The following is a 20,757-nucleotide window of genomic DNA, read 5'->3' as shown; positions in this document are numbered from 1 at the left end:
CCATTTTTGTACCAATGGAATACGTAGGTTTTCGTTCTTCTGTAATTTCAGACTATATCACAGTGGTAAGAAAATGTTTGGTTGAATATTGATAAAATAGCGTCCCTAGGATTCTCTTACGTAATTGAGGCATGAATCTACGTGACATCATTAATTTTGTAGAGTTATAGATTGCAAGTTATCGAGCTGTTATTGATTGTTAGCGTTATTAATCATTATCGATTTTTGTTTAAAGATTTTTGTATGTGTCGTTTCATTTCTGTTGAGAATAAATCGTATCGTATTTACATCTGTAAGGACCGAAATCGAACTAGACGAGGTTGATCTGATTTCTTTAAGCTTATTTTGTAATTATAGAAAAGAAACGACGATATTAATCCATCGATAGAAAATCTCAAGATGAAATAATTTTGGAATGAAAATGTAATTAAGGGGTAGTTTCAGCGTATTACTATAGTTAGCTGTAATTAAAGGTTAATTACAAGTTAATTCCTAAGTAGGAAATTTCTTCGTGAGACGCGTAGCTCGAAGCGAAAAGTTTCGGAGTGTGTCGAATTTTCGTCAGTCTCCACACCCCAAAACGGATGGTAGTTCATATCGGAAGTATGTCAAGAATTTAGCCATGGGCTGTTTTCACTAATAGCTCGCGATAATTGCTCAGCCGCGTTTGCCACGGTTACGCCACGAAATGAACCGTGTCAAAAGCGGCCTGTTATTCGAATTATGCCATTTTTTGCTCGAGTCCTCGCATCAGCAGCAGTCAGGTCACGATCAAGTGGAGAACAGCGAGAAACAGCCGCGATAGAGATGTTCAGAGATGTTTCTGTGTTAACGTTTCTCGTTTCTTCGTCGTGCATGACAATTTCTGAATTTGTTTTTACCATTTATTAAGATTCGTATTGTTCGAGGCGTTTGAGGCTGCCTGCGTTCATCCATCTCCCAGCCTGATTAAATTCAAAATATTCAAGATGATTTTTACATAAAAATCATACAAATAAAATTTCTAATATATTACTTGTTCGATTTTTTTACAATATTTATTACAACATTGATAAAAAAAAGTATTCAAAATTTCTTGACGTTAGGAAATACTGCTCTAGACTTTCTATCTTTCACAGTATCGTATAAGCAATGGAATCGAAACTCCGATATCTGCCATTAAGCAGCATCTTACGAAGCAACGATCGTTAAATCGCCTCGTGTACAATTTCTATCGAGATTTTTCGGTCGTGGGATATAAACGATCAGATTTAGATTATTGTGCAACTGGTAACGATACAAGACCGGTGTATCGAGTAACGAGAGCCACGTTTCGCTAGCCGCAGAGGCTTTCTAAGCTAAAGATCTTTTTCTCTTCGGATCGAATTGCCACTGGTTCGAGACTGAGATTGACGACAAACGAACTCTCTTCGCATTTATTCTTCGTAAAAGGCTCGTACATACTTGTAACCATTTTTCAAACTGATAACAAATCCCCAGAGTTACGTTCTATCGATGGAATTTGAAAAATCCTGCGAAAATGATCGAAATGCCGCCAGTATATCGTCATTACAAGAATTATGCTTATAAATTGATTTAATATACTTGAGACGCTTTCTCGTTTAACTTGTAAGAATTATAAGTATGAATTTTCAATTATGTATTTTAGATAATTAATTTTATCCTAGCCCGAATTAATAGAAATTGTGGGAAAAGTTGGAAAGAAACTTTTTCCATTTTCTTAACTGTAACAGTAGCTGAGATGGGATTCGATACGATCGTCGGATGAAAGGAATTCTAATCGTAATTAAATTTTGTTTTAAATATTCCGCAATTTTGTTTCGAAACTCAGAGATCTAGCAACAGGACAAAGTAGCGTTTTTCAAGGATATACATATTTATAAGAGGGGGAGGGCGAATATCTGAATATTAGGAATAAGAACGATACTGGCTATCGATTGAATACTATTTGAAACACGTTGCTTCTAATTTTTTAAATTGCTCGCGTATCTATTTGAAAAAGAGAAAAACGACATTTGACTAGTGAGGAACGATTCCTATCTTGCCCATATACATATAAATATCTAAAACCAGCAAATACGTACGAAGATATATGTATATTTTTGTTTTTCATCTTTTATTATACCTATCGGATATATTAACAATCGGACGTACCGAGACTTTTATTAGCGACCACACAGATTTTGTTAAGAATTCCTCAGAAAAGCTTCGGAAGGTTAACCGAAACACGAAGAACGCCTCCGTGTCAGGGTCGCCATTGACCGGAGGAAATCTGGTAGTTTCATCGCTAACAGCTTGCATAGTTATCGGATGATCCAGCCGTCGGATCATGGATTCACGAAGCGTGGAACGAAAAGAAATAGGAGGGAGGCTAGAAAAAGCGATCTGCCATATGCAGCACTGCTTCACTGCGTAACACTCGAGAGATTGCGACGCTTGTCTTACAACTGGAGCAAATATATTACATCGCGCGATCATAGGCATGTATCAGTAGCCTGTGGTACGGTAAACGAAATACACGTGCGGTGATTTTACTGCGAACATAGTTATTCCCGCAGAAAGATTCAGTTGCAAAGATCTGTGTTCATTTTCTTGGTTGTGATAGAAAAGAATGCCATATTATATAAATAGCTATATTTCCTTCTTAAATTCACTTTGGCATTTAAACAAGTAAACCTGAATGAAGCTTATTTAAATTAATCTAAACAATTCTAATGATCCTAAACGATCCTAGATAATTCTAAATTCACCTAGATTAACCTAAATTAATTTCAATTCGTATAAAAAATATTTACATATTTTGAAGAAATGGGAAGAATGAATTATTGCTAGGACGATAAATTTGTGGTTTCGTTGTAATAGCACGAATAAAAGTCTAACGTGATTTGAGTATGGTTAAAGAGAGAAATTGATAGTAAAAGTTGAAGAATGAAATCGAAAATGAATTGGAAGGTATTAGTGGTTGGATTCTTGATGACGTTAGCGTTGGTGGACGTCTGTGTAGGGAACAACGGTACCTGGGATAAAGTTCGCGAGAAGAAGGCGCGGATAGTGAAGAAACTGAAGAAGGATATCCGGAAGTTGAAAAAGCAAGAGGGAGCGGTTAAGTTGGTGGGTGGAGAGAACGGCGGACACGAAGGTAACGAGTGTTTCGAATTCCAAAGTTTCGTCTGGCATTCCCCTGTTTGCGAGTAAATTAGAAATAAAGTGGCACTCTTTCGAGGGTAATAGAACACTTCCCAATTAAACGCGGTTTTCCGTTTAAAAAAGAGAGATGGAAATTAAGAGATATACATTTGAAAATGTCGATATTTGAATGTATTAAAATGTAATAAAATATACCGACGTGTAGTACGTATGACAAAGATTTAGACTCGAATTTTTAGTAACTCGATGTAAATATAACAGCGATTGAAATAATCTGTAGAAATCTCAAAGAACTACGATCGTGAACTGGAAGATGAACTTTGTAGTTACATTCGATTCGGTTCCAAATACGAGTACACGTATATCGACGAAAAGATTAACCGTTTTCCACGAAAAATAGAGAGAGAACGTTCGACATGGGAGCAAAATCGACGTAACAGAGAAGAAGGAATATAGTAGGTTGGAGTGTAATATCCAATGGAGGGTAATAAAAATTGACACGCCAATGTCTGGGACGGATTCTATCCTATTTTATGGTCCAATTTGACGATGGCTATCCTATCTTGTAGCTCGCGATTCTGTGCCTATGCGACGCTTACCACGCTGACACATAGTCGTTGACATAAATCATCCTCGAGTTGACCCCTTTTTAATCGCCATTGCGTAACTTACACGAGAAAAGGCTGATAAAACCGCAACGTTTCACGTAAGATCCGTTTTTGCACCAAACGTTCTTGTCAATCTGTCTCCTTCTGATTAGCAAGCTGTTATTTTAATCCAGAAATGTCGATGATGAATACGACGGAGTGTCGAGGAATCGCAAATTTTTTATTTCGTAGCGAATCTTGGATTCTCTGTTTGAGAAGGAATAAGCAAAAAATTAAAATTATCGGAGTTTCAAATTTCGACAGAGACTGTTTCTATCGTAAATCGATTGGCAAATATTATAAAAATCGAGGTTTCCTACTCCTGAAATTCCTAATTCGTAAGAATCTTGCAAATTATCTTCGAAAAGTTCCTACGCTTCACTATTCTTGCACGATTTAACTAACATTATCGATGATATTTTTCCAAATTACAAGTTACGAGTTATCGATATCAACGGACACCCTTTTACACAAACAGTAACAAGCTTGTCGATAAAACAAACGAAAGTTTGAGTTACTTGAACGTCTTATTTAACAACAAATTAGAAAACTATCGTATAAAGAGAGAACCCTGTAACCTAGGCTTTGTAATTTATTAATTTACCAATATCGCTAATTGGTAAATTAGCGTACAAGGGATCGCGTACGTTACGAGGGAAACTTACATTTTCGCTAATGAAATGTCGCGAACAAACTGTAGAAATTGTAAAATTACAGTAGCAAAGTAGAAAACCTGCAACGTATGGATGATTGCGTGAAAGCCGTAAGTATCTAAAAACAAATTGTCACGCGCAAAAAAATCGTCCCTTTGCGCACGCTTATACCGTGCGGAATGATTTCAAAGCAAAAAACAGAACGAAGCTAACGAGCAATTGACATTCGAGAAGAGACGAACCGTTTAATCGAGCAATTATCGCGGCAACCCCATAAACTCTGTCATTAACCAGACACGCGGTGGAACCGGAAAACCAGCAAGTACAAGCTCTGTAATTCGATTGGTTACGCAGGAAACGTGGAAATACTTCACGATGGGAAATGGGGCAGCGTATGCGACGACGAATGGGATTACTTGGAGGCCAATGTGGTTTGCAGGCAATTAGGCTTCGACGGTGCAATTAAACCGACGTCGAACGGTCACTTTGGTCAGGCCAGAAGTGAGATAATATTGTCTCTTCGTTTCAAGTCAATACTTCTTTCCCTCCTCTCTCAGAATCCACGCGAACGCGAAATTTTGAATCGTAACGTATGCAACGTCCGTCTCTTTGTATATTCGGGAAACAAAATTGAAAATTCTGTTTTTACTTGCATCTTTCGTAATATGGAATTTTAATTTCTTGCAGTGCGAGTTTTTGGTGAAAAGCGAAAGCATATTTACGGTAATCGAAGAAAACGAGAATTTCGTATGTTACTATTTCGTAAATAGGATCTTTGTTGAAAGAACCGAGTTGATCAAGTAGGATTATTTTGGATCATAAAGCATCGAAAGGACGTCGCTGTCGATCCTCGTCGGGCTATCCTCGTTCGCGTTTGCGATGGAAAGAGATTAATCTTTTGCGGTCCCATGTACGTACACAATTAACCAACTCTCTTTTCCTCTTTTCGTCGTATTTACGTACTTCTTTTGTACTCTTTACGTTCGATTAATTAACAAGACACCAGGTTGATTCGCTCGCATAGTTTACGTACGAAACGTTGCACCGAAACGCAAAACACTCGAAATAACGTGTTAGTCGATAAGCCAATTAAGTGTTAACGCAGTGCACTCGTATATATCCATCCAGATAAGGCGTATCTCTCACCTGTTCCTTTTAGTCGAGGTCAAATCGACCCCATCTTGCCGATTACGCGAAAACCGTTCCACCCTGGTGATCAGGGCACTACAACGGCGAACGCTTCTTCCACTCTTTCCCCGCATTTTCTCGATTCAGTGAATATCTTAAAAACTATAAAAAAGCTAAATTATCTGCTAAAAAAAGTCACATAATAATAAAGTTACTATCAAGCTGATTCAATATGATTTTTCTTTCTAAATAAAAGAAAACAATCTACCATCGGTATCTGCCATTTACCACGCTGTATCCCCCGATCGATTCTACCAGAAACTCCTTGCACCACGCTATTCCCCCATAGATTTCTCTCAGATGAAAGTAACGTTTCGTTTCGAGCATTCATCGCTGGTAGACCAGAGCAAAAAGAACCAGCTTGCATCCCGAGGAACTCGTAGTTTTTCCAATAGCTCGTGCTTGGGACCGCAAAAGGTTGCAGAGGATTAACGATAGAAGGCTTAAAAAACTGTATAGGACGAAAAACAAAACATTCCAGGAAGATATTGGATGGACAACGTGTATTGCGACGGGAGCGAGAACGAACTGTCGAAATGCCGCTTCGACGGATGGGGTGCTTCCGACTGCGAGGGCGGCGAAGCAGCCGGTGTAATTTGCGCCCGCGAGCAGCAGGACGAGGAGGATGAAGGGACGGCGAAGGGAAAGCTGAAAAGGAAGTCAGGGAAACGGAGAATCAAGGATATCCATCAGCAGGGAGTGGCGATAAGGTTAGCCGGCGGCCGTGTCCATAACGAAGGCAGAGTGGAGATCAAACTAGGAAATTCAGGTATCGTTAAATCCGTCGCGCAGCGTGGCCTTTACGTTAAAAGCCGTTACTGGTTTTACTCGAGTATTTTTATCTCCTTTTTTGTTTAATTTTAACGTTGGAAGATCGATAAAAGTCGACTTATTTTTCTCCCGTAATCTCTGATTGAAATGAAAAATTGGAGAAAAAACTGAAATGAAAAGACGAAAATTCGAGAAAATTCCATTTTTATCTTCGTTACTTTATCGTTCGATCGAAAAAGGAAGAGATAATAACGACGTATAACATGCTGATAACAAAGAAAAGATAAAAACACAGACGACTCGAGATTGTCAGAAAAGGAAGAAGATACAAGGTAAAGGGAGACTACCGAAGCAATTTCATTTCAGATTGGGGTGTAGTCTGTGGTGATAGTTGGTCCCTATTCGAAGCGGCGGTGGTTTGTCGGCAATTGGGCCTAGGTTACGCCTCCGACGCCATCCAGACCAACTTTTTCGGCGGCGAGAAGATACCTATGACCATCAGTGGCGTACAGTGTCACGGAGACGAGAACAATCTGATCGACTGTCTGCATGACGAGCTTCTCGATTGTCCAGGTAATAAAAACGCTGCTGAAACAAACCTGGATTTCCTTGTTCCCCTTGTTTCGTTGAAAAGGGAATAATAATAATATTTATAACGATAAATATTCTAAACGTTGAGATTTTCGCTTTTCTTAGTATTTTAAGTCGCTTGTTTCGTGGAGATGCTCGTGCTTTTTAAAAAACTTCCCTTTAATCGTTTCAAACGTTCAATATTATGAAAAATATTTGATTCCGGGGATGTCAATTACTCCGTAACTGCGTCGTACGCGTTACAGGTTCGATACAGAACGTGGCCAGCGTAGTATGTCTTCGAGAGATGCCAGATCTGGTATTCGATCACATAGAACTCATGCGAACGGCGCATCTCGAGGATAGACAACTATACTGGTTACAATGTGCTATGGAGGAGAATTGTGTTGCTTCTCAGGCTTATAAGATACAAAAGGAATCGGAGAATTGGCACCTAGAGACGAGGAGACTTTTAAGATTCACTGCGAGGATTTTAAACGCTGGAATCGCGGATTTTCGACCATCAGTACCGAAACATCTTTGGGAATGGCATATGTGTCATATGTGAGTAATTAGATCGACAAAATTCTAGAAAGATAAAGCAACGATCGATTGTAATAATTGATTACAATTGGTACAAATTAAGATCGATTATTATAATCGATAAATTGTATTTAAAGTGATATACATCAAAGATATACATCATAGTCGGTCTTCGGATTATCAATCGGAACGATGGGTTCCCATTGGCCACTCAAAGGCATCGCGTTGACCGTAAAAAGAGTTAACACAACCCGAAATACTCAGTTTTAGGCTAGCCCCGAACAGATGAACTGCAACGTTCATGAGACGTCGGAATAATAAACCGAAAACTATTACGAATTCAGAAAACTGTCGGTGATACGTTAAATCGTACTTATGAATCGAATGAAGAATGAAAGTGTCAATTTTTAGTGGCTATAAAATTTCACTAATGATATTAATACAATGAAATTGAAAACGCCACAAACACTTTTAGTCTGAAAGGAATTTTGAAGCTCTAGCTTAGAAACAAAGCGAACAAATTGAACAACGATACATGATCCGACATACGAGATACATGATATCTTCAGAAAGTTCAAAAGCTCCAAACCATTTATTTTCGACAAATCCCATTGCTCGACCTATTTTAGTCGATTGAAAACGATTTCGACTATACGAATAATATATTAGAAGTTCGATAAGAACTTACGGTTCGTTCTGGATTCATCGAGAAATATCCAAACCGTGTTTCACCAACAAAATCTCTTTTCGTCGATTGCAATCGATCTCGATTACTCGAATAATATTGTATATATATTACGAGCTCGTAATACATTAGAAATCGTTTATGCCAGAGAAATTTCGTCTGATCGAAATTGGTTTCAAGCACTCGAACGACGTATTAAAAGCTAGATTATACCATCGATCCATTCTGGATTAATAAATTTCTTTCGATCGACCGATATCGATACGATATTACATTTGTATAACTTTTACCGAAGAACCTTCCATCGAACCTCTTTCGATGGACTGAAATTCCATCGAGGAATACGATAAAATCTCATAAGCCATCGACGTGCACACGAAAAGCTGGAAAATGCATCTCTCTAACGCTAACAACCTGTACCACAGAAACCTGTTTCACTTTCCTAAAATCGATTCGTAATCGCTGGACGTGGCCCGAAGCTCGTTTTCACCGAACAGCCACTCGTCTTATCTGCGATCAGTGATTTCGATACGGCCGATCAAAGTGGCTCGTTGCTCGATCATTAATTCCGCGTTATTCGGTTGTTAACGACAGGCATTACCACTCGATGGAGGTGTTCGCGACGTTCGACGTGTTGGACTTGAACGGGACACGGTTGGCAGAGGGTCACAAAGCATCCTTTTGCTTGGAGGACAATCAATGCTTGCCTGGAGTGGAGCCGAGGTAAACGCAATTAGCAGACTCGTTAGCGAAAACGATCGGTTCCTAGCAGGGCCACGCAGTTGCTCGACGAACGAAAAATTATTTTTCGTGTTGATGGCGACGATGGACGACGTCTAATTGGCGAGCCAATTAACCAGCGACGCCTGCATGATTTCAGATACAAATGCGCCAATTACGGTGACCAAGGTATTTCCGTGAATTGTAGCGATATTTACAAGCACAACATCGATTGCCAGTGGGTGGATATAACGGAACTTCCAACCGGAGAGTATATTTTCAAGGTAATTCTAATTTGGAGCGTGATTTGCTTAATTTAATCCGCTTGGTTAATTTAATTCGCGTAAAATTTTCATCTCTGTGTTGTTGTTTGTCACGATACAGGTACCGACTATTGGATATTAAAAATTGACAAGCACGATCTATTTTACGAAAATAGGTAGTCGTATGAAAATACCACTGCTACTATCTCTATGTACACTTCCATTTAAATCTATCTCTGCGTATATTTCCAAAACTATTCATAACGTCGGAAAATGTTTCCAGCCAAAGTTAAATGGTCTCGAGGGGGGGGGGGCATAATTTAACGTTAATGGTTATTTCTCTAGGTAGAACCGTAGTAGAAATACGAAGGTTTACTTCAACTTTATCGTTTTTAACGAGACTATTGAACGAACGTTTTACAAAATAAATGTTCAAATATTTCCTATAATCTAACGGGGTCTCGACGTAAATAGCTTTCAGCTTGATGGTCTTTTACAGGGAATGCCAAGACGATTCAAATCGATCACTGTATTAAAACATACATGATTCTATCGAAAAGAAATAACGTCCCACATCCCAAAAAAATACAACGAAGAATCCATGACTTACAATCCTTGAAATAATATTACGAAAATAGGGATCGAAATATCGATTACGTAACGTAAACGTCCACGAGTGACTGCCGAAGTAACCAGCCTAACATCAAACGTATAACGTCCTGTCTGTCCTCTTCTTGCGCGAATCAAATAGCCTGTAGAGAGAATCTGGTCCATAAAGGCCGGTGGAGAAGCCGGACAATCGCGATACCGTAGGAGAGAGAACCGATAGGTAATCGAACCGATATTTACGTTTTTAGGTGGCGGTAAATCCGGAGTTCAAAGTGGGCGAGATGTCGTTCGACAATAACGCGGCAATTTGTCGTTTACTCTACACGGAATCGTTCGCCACTGTGCATAGTTGCGTCATGGGTCGGCCTTCATCCACGAACCTTTAGAATCACGATTCCACCATCTGCGCATGGGACTTACGAGACTTGCGAGAATCACGATTCCACGATACCTGCAGAGAAGGTTACGATAATCGCTAGATCGCTCGTGTTTATGTGTTCGTAGGAAATTCAAAGGTGTAAAACCGCAGGAAATTATACAAAATATCTAAACTATAGCGCTTGTTAATTAATGGCTGAAACTTTGAATCTTCGCTTGGACTTCATTTCTGTAGATCGTATTCGTCAAATTCCGAATTTACATAAATATTCGAATTCAATAGAAGAGAACGAACATGGTGGAAATTGAAGCTACCACGGCAGTTGTGTTAATTACGATGCTATTAAATAATAAAGAGAGTCTTTTGCTGGTAATAGTCTTTAATCGAATCTTTTCGTTTATCTTTATTACGAATGGTTTCGCAGGTAAACGGGATTTGGGAAATGGACCAAGCAAAGTCTTATATTGTAGCTCCACGACGACGACTGTTTCATCTTCTTTCGGCAGAGGGGATTTCTATAGAGAGAAAAGTACTTGGGACTTCGAAATAGGCTTACGCGAAAATATGACACACTCGAGGAGTAAACTAGTTAATATGGGAATAGAAATTCTTAATCGTGAATTATTTGTACAAATTATGGAAATTATTTGATACAAAAGTCATTTTTGGAACAATTGTTTTTCACGAGAATGTCGAAGCTTGGTAGATCAACGTCGAGATTATTGTCTTATTATTTAAACGTGACATATATTTAAATATGTATACTCTATACTGATCTAATGGTAGTAAACAATTTTTCTATTCTCGAAGAAATAATTCGTCAAAAATATATAATGAGTATATGAAATATCATTTTACATTTTATTAAAATTGGAAATATTGAAAATGCCGTTCGACAGAATAAAGCCTGTATTATTGCCTGGAGGATTTGATTTAAAGAAAGAAACGGAGAACAAGTTAGTTACATAGTGCTTTAAAAGAAACGGGAAGTCGGAGATTTTTAAAGTAGGTCGTAGTTCTTTTTTCAGGTGAAGAACCTTGTACCCTGTCACCTTCGATTACGATTGCTCGTAATCGGATAATTAGCAACGGATTAGACCATGTCGTTTCACCTACTTTTTCTCGCACGGAACAGGGACCTTGGTTGTCGATTAAGATACTTGTTTGTTCACGAATTTTAAATAGACGCGCTGTTCCATTTCTTCGTGCCAAATAGAATTCCTTCTAAAGTTCTGAGAGAAATCTAGATCAATTCCGATATTACAGATATACGGTTAATAGGTATTACGGATATTTACGATATATCTGTACTGTTAAAAAGGAGATATGAAAAAATAGGACGTAAAAAGAATATTAAAAATAACAAATTTTGCGTTTCTTTTCTCCAGAACCTCGTCTCTCGTAATTCTAAGATCGAATCCACGTTTAACGCAAAGAATTCTATTCCCTGTCCAAAACATGAGAATAAAAATTCGCACTCTTCGGAATACTGAAATTCCATTCTTCAAAAACATTGTATTCCTTGCAAAACCCATTTTCATCTCAATCGAATCCTTGAGGCAAAAAAATTGCTGTTCTTCGCGCCAAAGCTAAAGCAAAAATTCGTACCCTAAAGAGCAGCTTAATACAATATTATTCATCGAAACCAGATTACAATCGGGTACACCAAGCGGTCACGCGATAAGAACAACCTGTACCTCGAGAACAAGAAAGTATGACTCAAGAACGCGTAATCGTCAACGAGGACGTCGACACGGATTTCCGGAACTGGGTTACCTTTTCGTCCGGCTAAAGAATCATTCGCTGTCGTTTTCGATCATCTACGAAAAGAGACACCTCGCCTTGTCTCTATTTCTCTCTCTCTCTCTCTCTCTCTCTCTCTCTCCATCTATCTATCTATCTATCTATCTATCTATCTCTCTCTCGTCGAGAAACAAGAGACCCCGGACTGTCAATTAAACCATACGTGCGCCGCTTAAATGGCTGCAGACCTGAACGCGACTGAACGTGTAATACGTTTAGAAGGGGGAGGGCCCGAAGTATGGCTTCCGTGGTGGTCACTGTCGTGTGTAGTGCGCGTCAGCTGCTCCCCAAAGCGCACCGGTCACGAAACTCCCATAGCCACCGAAAATAAGCGGCTCAGTCAGCCTTTTCAACTTCGCTTAAAAACTTTCTACGGATATGCGTTTGCCTTTCGTAGCGAATACGTGAATTAGCAGTGGTGGAGATATTTTGGTGAGAGATGAGTCGAGAGTAAGTTGCTTGGGGAGATTCGATAGGTTGATTTTTGACAAGTGAAAGAGGAGGGCCCCACCAAGTGCAAGAACGATCGATGGTAAGATTTTAAAGAATTGAAAATGAGCTTGATGTCAAGAAGATCGGAAAACTGAATGTGCTTTGGCTAAGTCTGTGCTTATTTTTTTAGATTTGTTTATTATGATCGTATACTGGAAAAAAGAACCACTGAGAGTACTGTGAGTAAATTCAACACAACAAACGGGTATTCCAACTAAAGTCCAGTGAATCTTTCTGGTTGTAAGTAGTAAGTAAAAAATGTTACGAGAAATTTGCAATCGTAACAAAGATTTTGTTAAATTTAGAGCGATGGCGTAACCTTACAAGTAACGATAAACCGACAGTAGATAGATCGCTATCGGACCTATCACGAGAAAAAGCATTATTTTCACTCGGAAATCTCCTTTTTAAAATCTCAAGTTTGAAGTCCAAGGGACAAGGAAGAAACGAAAAGCGCTGTAATTACAAAGGACATAATTACAGAAGTAAACATACATTTTCAAGATAGGAGATCCATATAGAAGTTTTCATGGATCTGATAAATGTCATCCTTATGGCAGAAACCGATAAACCTTCCAATGTGTATATGAATTTCGAGAAAACCAAAAAGAAGCGAGGCAGACTATAATTAAATTAAATTCCGAAGATCAAAGGGAAAAAAAGAACATCCATAATTTATTCCGATAAGAACTTTAATCGACATTAAATTCTTCAAACCTTAGGGACCAACAAATCTCCAAGTTTCAACTTCAAGCTATAAGAATTGAAAAACCAGGAAGAAACACCCAAGAAATATTCTATCGACAATGTTTTATCACTACAGCAAAAAGCGATTCACCTCCTGGACTCGTTGAAATAGAAAAAGAAACGTCGAGTGGTTCGCGAAATAGGAAACAATATCAATCTATATCGGACGAGAAGGTGTACGAAGCCGAGTTATTCCGAAATGCTGATGACGATAATCGTAAAGAAACGTGTTCCACAGCGATTGTTATCCTCGGAGTGGCGCTTATCACGCGATTTGATGGATCCGATCATGGAAAGGCCTCATCGCGATAAGTAACACGTGCTGCGTGTCCCGTCGCCATTTTCATCGGGGATCCCCCTGTTGGATACTTTTCGAAGACTCCTCGGGGAATCCAAGCGAAATTATGAGTGAAACATCTCGATAATCATAAAAAAAAAGAAAAAAAGAAAGAAAAAAGGCAAAAGAAAAGGAAAGACTACAAAGCGATCGAACGATTCTAGTCATCGATGGTATTTCTTGTTTGTAGAAGCGACTGAAAGGTTCTCGACTTCTCTTTCGACTCCGAAATCCGACTTCCTGTGAGCAAATTTTTGACCTTTTAAAAAAATTCTTTCGAAGAGAAAAGCGTAATTACGTGACTCAGTTTATCGTCGTTAGAATCGGAAGAAAAGAATTCGACTGACCCTTTGAGCGACGAGTAGACTACGATAACGGAATACTGTTCCCTTTACAAAATTTTCCGAATATTCCCTTTCACAGGGATATCGATTCTACTAACGACTTTACGAATGTTCTGAAAAGTTCGCTCGAAGAAAGAAGCGTAATTCGATAATTTAATTTATCATGGTAGAATCGAGCGAAGAGAACGGAACATCCCCTCTGAATGAACTATCGATTAAACAGGTTACGATGACGGAAACCTGTTCCCTTTGGAATCTTTATTTCACGATATTGTTTTAAAAAAAGGAAGAGCGATCGAATGGCTTCACCTAGTTTGGTATTTTTAAGAAGAAAGATGTTGTTCAACGTTCTGATAATTTTTTTGAGTATTGCGCAGACGATTTTAGGGATGGAGGATCAAAATATATGTCCGAAGAATAAAAGTTTGTTCGAGATTCCTGGCGATGCCGTATTGTCTGGTAAGCGAAGTTTGTACCGCGCGCTTTGTATTTGTGTTACAGTTGTGTTGTGTCGTGTTTGAGTTCGTTGATGAAAACTGGTCTCTCCTGGTTTGTTTAGTGTTCTTGAATATTAATCACGGACCATACTGTAACGCTACGAGTAGCACCGGTCTCCAAGAAGTCTTCACCGCTTCGTACGTAGTGCATCTTTTGAATAAATACGAGTCTATTCCTGGGCTTTCCTTAGGTAAGTAAAGTATCAGTAATTTATTCGAATTGTAGATTAAAATTTTATTCGCCTTGTTCCAGATCAGTTTCAAATAAAAATTTGTCGATTCGATTTTACAAAAGTCCTCTTTATCATATTCTAGGTCTAAAAATTTTCGACACCTGCAACGATGAAACGACAGTGTACAAACAAGCGCTGCAAACAACCGTGGATATAGAGTGCACGAACCATTACGAAATGGGAATACTATTACCATCGGAATACGTGACGACGTTAGAACCACTTCGTAATTACAGCGTGTTGCCTATCAGCACGTACAACGAGCAAAATTTGACAAGGCCTTTGATCAATCTAATGGTCCATTACCTTAGCACTAGATTCGAAACGATCGACGCGCTTCTCGCTAATCACGATTTCGCGTTAAATTTATTTCTCGATACAACGAAGGAGGCTGGAATTTGCGTGGAAAGTTATGGAGACACTTTGGAATTGGACGAAAGTGAAAGAGAAGCTGTGATCGCTGTGATTGGACAGAGAAACGACATTCGACAATGGATCGAAAGAGGAGAAAAGATGCAAGAATCCAGAAAAACGTGGATCGCGTTGCCGCTTGATGGATCAGACGTCGACGGTGAGAATGTTATTTATCTTCTATGAAAAGTATTCCAATTTATCATTTTCCGTTTTGTAATTTGTGGGACACTTTGTTCGAAGAATCCAAGAGAGACAGATCAAGAGATAGAATATATTACTATCACCTACTACTATCATTGCTGCTATTGTTACAAACCATCTTCGTTATCGTACCCTTTATTTTATATTAATTTACCCTTATTATTCAACGAAAATCTGGCTCGCTTCCCCAAATTTCTAATAACACAGAATTTGAAATAATACAATTTACCAAATACGTTTTTCAGACCTAATCCCTTCAGGTTCGTACGTCTTACGAACTTCACCCTTTAACCTGGACTTACTGCAGGAAATCTCCTCGCCGGATTTATTTGTCGAAGCAGCGAGCAATCCTGTAATTCATTCGCCACATTTGCTTGGTATCGGTAAAGCTATTGCCGAGCTGGCTCAATTACTGCAAGATCTTCAGAAACGAAATTGTCCTCGAGGGATAGAGTCGTGCGCGATGCCACGTTTCAATCCGAATTCGAAACAGGAAATGCGAAACGTGGATGTGTACAACGCTCTCCGCATAGTGCCGAAATCGCACTCAATCAAGTATATCGTGGCAATGAAGAGCCAGCAAGAGATGGTCGATATGGCTGCTTATAGGATAGAGCCAGCGAATTCGAAATTCAGAATCGCACCAGAGTCGAGGGTGCCGAAGATGCCGAAGCTTTGTTTGAAGAAGTACGCGAAGAATTGCGCGAGTTGTGCAAATTTCAAGATGAAATTTGGTCCTCGTGGTGTGGCCAAAGGTTTGTTGATCAGGATTTTCAATACCGTTAACTCGTTCACTCTTACGCTGACTATCAACCACGAAATCTTTTTAAACGATTAAAAAGAGAAAGAATTTTATCGAACAAAAGACGTTCGACAATGTGATTGAGTTGGATATAACATTGCCAGATAAAGAGTGTGCGAATACGATATAATATTCTGCAACAATTAAATTTAATGTATATTTCGATGTATCGCGGCTACCAGAGCGAAACATAAAAAATAGTTTAAAAATTATCGATTCTAAAGATTTCTAATCGAAGATTTACAGAAGCGCAATCATGGAAACGTGTCCTTGCAAAAATTTTGAATTAAATCACTCCGATTCACCAACGTTCCCGATTCTCGTCCAACACCTTTAACGTATAAAACTTCTAATAAAACTTCGCCAGCACTGGAACACAATGGTGCAGCTAACGTTACTGGTTTGTTACAGATACACTCGACAGGGGTTTATTAAAGACAGGCAACTGGATACCAATTTTCCTGACGGTGGTTGTGTGTGGTACGTTCGCCTGCGGCGTGATTGCCGTCTTCATTATCTACCGCTTCATCGTCGAGGACGTTCTCGATGGCAATCCAGCATTAACGATCGTTCTAATACTGGCTAACGTGTTCACGCTGCAAACGGTGCTTCTGTTCTGCATCAACGACGATTATTTAGGCGCTGAGCACCTTAACTCTAGGAAAATCCTAGTAACCAGCCTCGCATTTGGATTGGATTTCTCCGTTATGCTTACCAGAGCATTTTTCTTACTTTTTTCCAAGGGTGGCGTATTTACCGCTCATATTAATGGATATCTTCAAGGACTGATGGTGTTCTTTATGTTCTGCGTGCAACTCGCGATATCCATTATGTTCTTCGCTTTTAGCACCGATGATCCGGCCGTCGTTATGAGAAGTTTGTTCTTCGTCGCTCTTTTAGGTAAATTACCATCGTTTTACCTTTCTTCATTTTAGTTTTTATCTTTTAGCTCTTTTGCTAGTTAGCAACAGTTATCGTTTAATTTTAGAAAAGAAGATTCGTAGATATTGCTTTCTGAAAGGGAGTACGATTATATTTTATTTCCAGCGATGGAAAATTTGTATTGTACGCTCTGTTTCAAGTAGAAATGGAACCCGAAATGCAACTTTGTTTCAATTAATAGATATTACAACGAGTATCGTGAAATAAATAATATAGTGTGTAAATAATAAGAAAAAGACTACCCTTCGCTTCGCGTTCTCAATGAAACCCACACCAACACCACGTATTTATGTATGTGTATCTATACCTATCCTTCCAGAAATGTGCAATTTCCACAAAGTGTTCCTAGAGTGTCTCCTGTAACGCTCCAGGAGTAATTATATAAAATCCAACTAATAAAAACCGATTCCAGGCTACGATATATTTTTGCTGATCATCCTGTTCATGGTGTGCTTCTTCATCTTCCAACTGCCGCGTAATTATCGCGAAGGAAAGTGTTTCTTCGGCACTTCTATCGGGCTTTTGATCGCCTGGGCCATCTGGCTCACCTGTTTCATCCTCGTCGAACCAGAATGTCGTGACACTGTCGTGTCATTTGGAATTATTTCGACGGCGTACCTGATCATTATCGGTATTCTGATACCGAGGACCTATTACATGGTCACGCATTTGGCCAGAGGGAAGAAATTCGGACAGAGATTTGGATCGACCGATCTAGCACCCGATCCCAGGATCAATACGATCGTCAAGCAGGTCAGGACAATGAAACATGATGTTATTATATATGATGGATTGCTTATCGGTATTATGTTCGACACTCGCGTAGTTTGAATATCACTTTTATTTTCTATTAGACTTTGCGTATTTTTTACATCTTTAAGGCATTAAAAAGCTAAAATTTGTATCAAATGTTTCGAAAAAATTATATTCTTTGTAAATTTTTAGTTTTAATTTTTTAAAAGTAACCTAAACCTTAATCAAAATCATTTAATACGCGTTTCTAAAAGTAAACGTTATTCTTTGTAAATCTGTTGTTTTATTTTCTCTGATAATTTCTATCGTTTCCTGCTATTAAAAAGTTAAAAAGTTGAAAATGTTAAATATCTCTAAAAATAGGCGTTTTTACCTTTTTACATACTGTATCGAATAAAGAATTCGTTGTTTGCAATCGTCGTTCCTTTTTCTTTTTCTTTGACTTTCCTCTTACAATAAAATCTTTCTATACAGCAAAAAATCCACATGAAAAAACATTTTATTCACGCAGAGTCGACCATTTTACGATTACGTGCACTCTGGCGGAGGAAGTATGACGAATTTGCAGGTGACATCCGCGTATCCAAACTATTATGGAAGTTCAAGTCCAAATCAGAAGTATCTAGGCCAGAGCAGAAGTCCCGATACTCAAAGAATTCCCGGATACAACAATTATGGCTACAATTCGGAGATGCGAGAAGTGAATAATTCTTACACAGTACCCCAAGTCTGCATCGAGGATGCGGACGTGAGATTTTTTCTATTTTCTGTAGATATTTTTCGTTGTATCTTTCGTCTAGACCAGCCAATCTCCCGACGCAAAAATTTTTCTTTTGCTTATAACGTGATATTATGTATCTTGTATGAGATACGCGTTTTGCTGTGCAATATCGTATCGTAGACAAAGTTTGCAAAGATTTACAACTAAGATGATTATATAAACACCTGAGTGGAACGCCATGTAGATTATCGAAAATGATAGAGTATAGAGTATAGAGATACAGATATAGTATTTATAATAAGCATGTACGAAAAAAGAAATAGAGTTTCCGAAGAATCGAAAACTAACAAATTACGTATCCTCGTACTAAGACCTAGAAATTGTCCGAAAGAAGCTTCTGAATTTCGTTCCTAGAAATAGATTCAATGAAATTAGATTTAGTTTCGCTTGTCAATGGCTCGTACGATATTTCTATTACTTATAGTAGAATAATTATTTGAAATAACGATGTAATACTTTTTCGATGTAGGATAATGCAGTAACTTATTTATATAGTTACAGCGGAATTATCAAATTAAAATATTTCTAGTAGTCTTCTTGTACGAGATGCTTTTCGATAGAATCGTAAACATAATTCGTTAAGAATTAAGGAAATTACATTTGCAGTCAAGGATGAGCCCCGTGGATCGGTGCAACGCGAATACGACATACGCGCGGCCAAAATGTCAGCGGAAGCGGAAGCCCAAGGACGACAAAGACTGCATCGAGACCGACGTGTACGTCGAGGGTAGCGTTTCCACCAGCCGTAAATCCCACGATGAGATCTATCCTGCGCGACCCAGCAGTCCTAGGTTAACTCAAACCGAAGCAACCATTTGTGAAGAAAATGAACACGACGAAATAACCAGAATCACACGATTTTAATACAATAATCGCATTATAAATAATTTAATCCTCAACCGACCTTTAATTTCGTTTAGTGTCGTTCGTTTTACGATAAAAAGCGATAAAGATAGTCCTTTCGACTATCTTAGAATTCCAATTAAGGGTTAAATATCGTACAGACGATCGTATTTCCAGTGAATTAAATTGTTTCCATTCGATTGGTCGATTTTTGTGGCTGCAGACTTCTTGAACGAGAAGATAAATTTTTTGATCAACGAGTGCATTTTATCGTCGTACGGAAATATAAAAATAATAAAATAAGTTTGGGTTGATCTACTACAATATATGTATAGAGATGCGCATCATCGTGTGTCTGTAGCTTAGAATTTATAATAAATTCTGTGGTTAATTACTTTATTATAATCTAGTCCCGAGTTATGTACCTTAATTATTACTTATTATTGCCACTATTTGTAGTAAATCAGCAAAGAATACTTTGTATAGTTTTTAATCGCTATATGTATTAACTTTACGTTGTACGTCTGAATTGCTCGTCAATCGTCAAGAAACGAGAAGAAGAATAAGAAAGTTGTAACGACGACGCTCTGCGACTATAGCACGAATACATAACAGTGTTTCGTTTATGACAACAACGGATACCGTGATTCAATCCTACATCAATTATGCGTCCACTCCAACGATATTAATCATTAATTAATAATCATTATTTGTTTTAAAGAATATTTTACGCAGATCCCCGTTCATTGAAGATAATTTACGTTGTTTTTATGTTTTCTTCTCTTTTTTCTTTCCTTTTCAAATAACAGTTTAATCGATATAATTTACTAAACATTGTTGGCAAGCGTTCGATTGACTTTCAAAGTGAAGCGAAAGCCGCTCCGTCTGCCAATATCGTTATAATTAAAGTAGAAAACGAGATGAGAACGAACGGAGCCTCTTTCGCACGTAGAAAAGGGTTGCGCGTGCAAGTGAAGCAATTTCGCGTGTTCCCTGCCGAAATTGCGTTATGATCGAACGTAATTCCGCAATCGGGGCACAGGTGTACGTGCCGAAGGAATATCGATGACAGTGCCGTAACCGGAAACCGGTGGCACGTCGCGGACGTCCGTTATAACTCACGGCAAGTGTACAGATTACTCGAAACGAGTGGAAAATTAACTAACGTATAAAACAGTTCCTCTGGTTATTTAATTTTCCTTTAAATTGGAAAAAATTCTCAAAGTTAATCAAAAACGAATCCACTGTCTTTAGAAATGACTCGTCCACCCTCTGAGCAATCTTTAAATCCAAAGTCTGGCAAACTCTTAAATCAAATGCCTAAGCTGCAAAGTTAATGGTACGAATTTACGATCCTTTGATATTAAACCGAACCGAGCCGAACCGAACTCAA

General features: G+C 38.5%; 2 protein-coding genes across 6 annotated transcripts; both read left to right on the top strand.

Annotated features, from left to right (window-relative positions):
* The first annotated feature begins 2,486 nt into the window (after positions 1-2,486).
* On the top strand, positions 2,487-10,550 carry LOC117240182 (lysyl oxidase homolog 2). 2 transcript variants are annotated; one of them, XM_033506088.1, is made up of 8 exons: positions 2,487-3,139; positions 4,802-4,948; positions 6,117-6,404; positions 6,773-6,979; positions 7,243-7,540; positions 8,799-8,927; positions 9,085-9,208; positions 10,045-10,550. In XM_033506088.1, exons 1-8 carry the CDS (start codon positions 2,929-2,931, stop codon positions 10,180-10,182), a joined length of 1,542 nt encoding a protein of 513 aa, XP_033361979.1. In that variant the 5' UTR covers positions 2,487-2,928; the 3' UTR covers positions 10,183-10,550. The 2 variants fall into 2 exon arrangements, with proteins under 2 accessions (XP_033361979.1, XP_033361980.1); XM_033506089.1 differs by lacking the exon at positions 4,802-4,948.
* Positions 10,551-12,894: 2,344 nt separating this feature from the next.
* LOC117240181 (protein bride of sevenless) lies at positions 12,895-19,999 on the top strand. Of its 4 annotated transcripts, none has more exons than XM_033506084.1 (8): positions 12,895-14,357; positions 14,458-14,586; positions 14,711-15,199; positions 15,489-15,998; positions 16,457-16,945; positions 17,400-17,740; positions 18,252-18,440; positions 19,128-19,999. In XM_033506084.1, exons 1-8 carry the CDS (start codon positions 14,198-14,200, stop codon positions 19,383-19,385), a joined length of 2,565 nt encoding a protein of 854 aa, XP_033361975.1. In that variant the 5' UTR covers positions 12,895-14,197; the 3' UTR covers positions 19,386-19,999. The 4 variants fall into 4 exon arrangements, with proteins under 4 accessions (XP_033361975.1, XP_033361978.1, XP_033361977.1 ...); XM_033506087.1 differs by having other exon boundaries at positions 12,896-14,357; positions 19,133-19,400; XM_033506086.1 differs by having other exon boundaries at positions 12,896-14,357; positions 18,252-18,488; positions 19,133-19,400.
* The last annotated feature ends 758 nt before the right edge of the window (positions 20,000-20,757 follow it).

Source organism: Bombus vosnesenskii, unplaced genomic scaffold (genome assembly GCF_011952255.1).
Source record: "Bombus vosnesenskii isolate JDL3184/JDL3185 unplaced genomic scaffold, Bvos_JDL3184-5_v1.1 scf7180000014579, whole genome shotgun sequence".
NCBI classification, from domain to species: domain Eukaryota; kingdom Metazoa; phylum Arthropoda; class Insecta; order Hymenoptera; family Apidae; genus Bombus; species Bombus vosnesenskii.
Note: the sequence above shows the minus strand (reverse complement) of the source record. Positions and strands in the feature narration are given on the sequence as shown.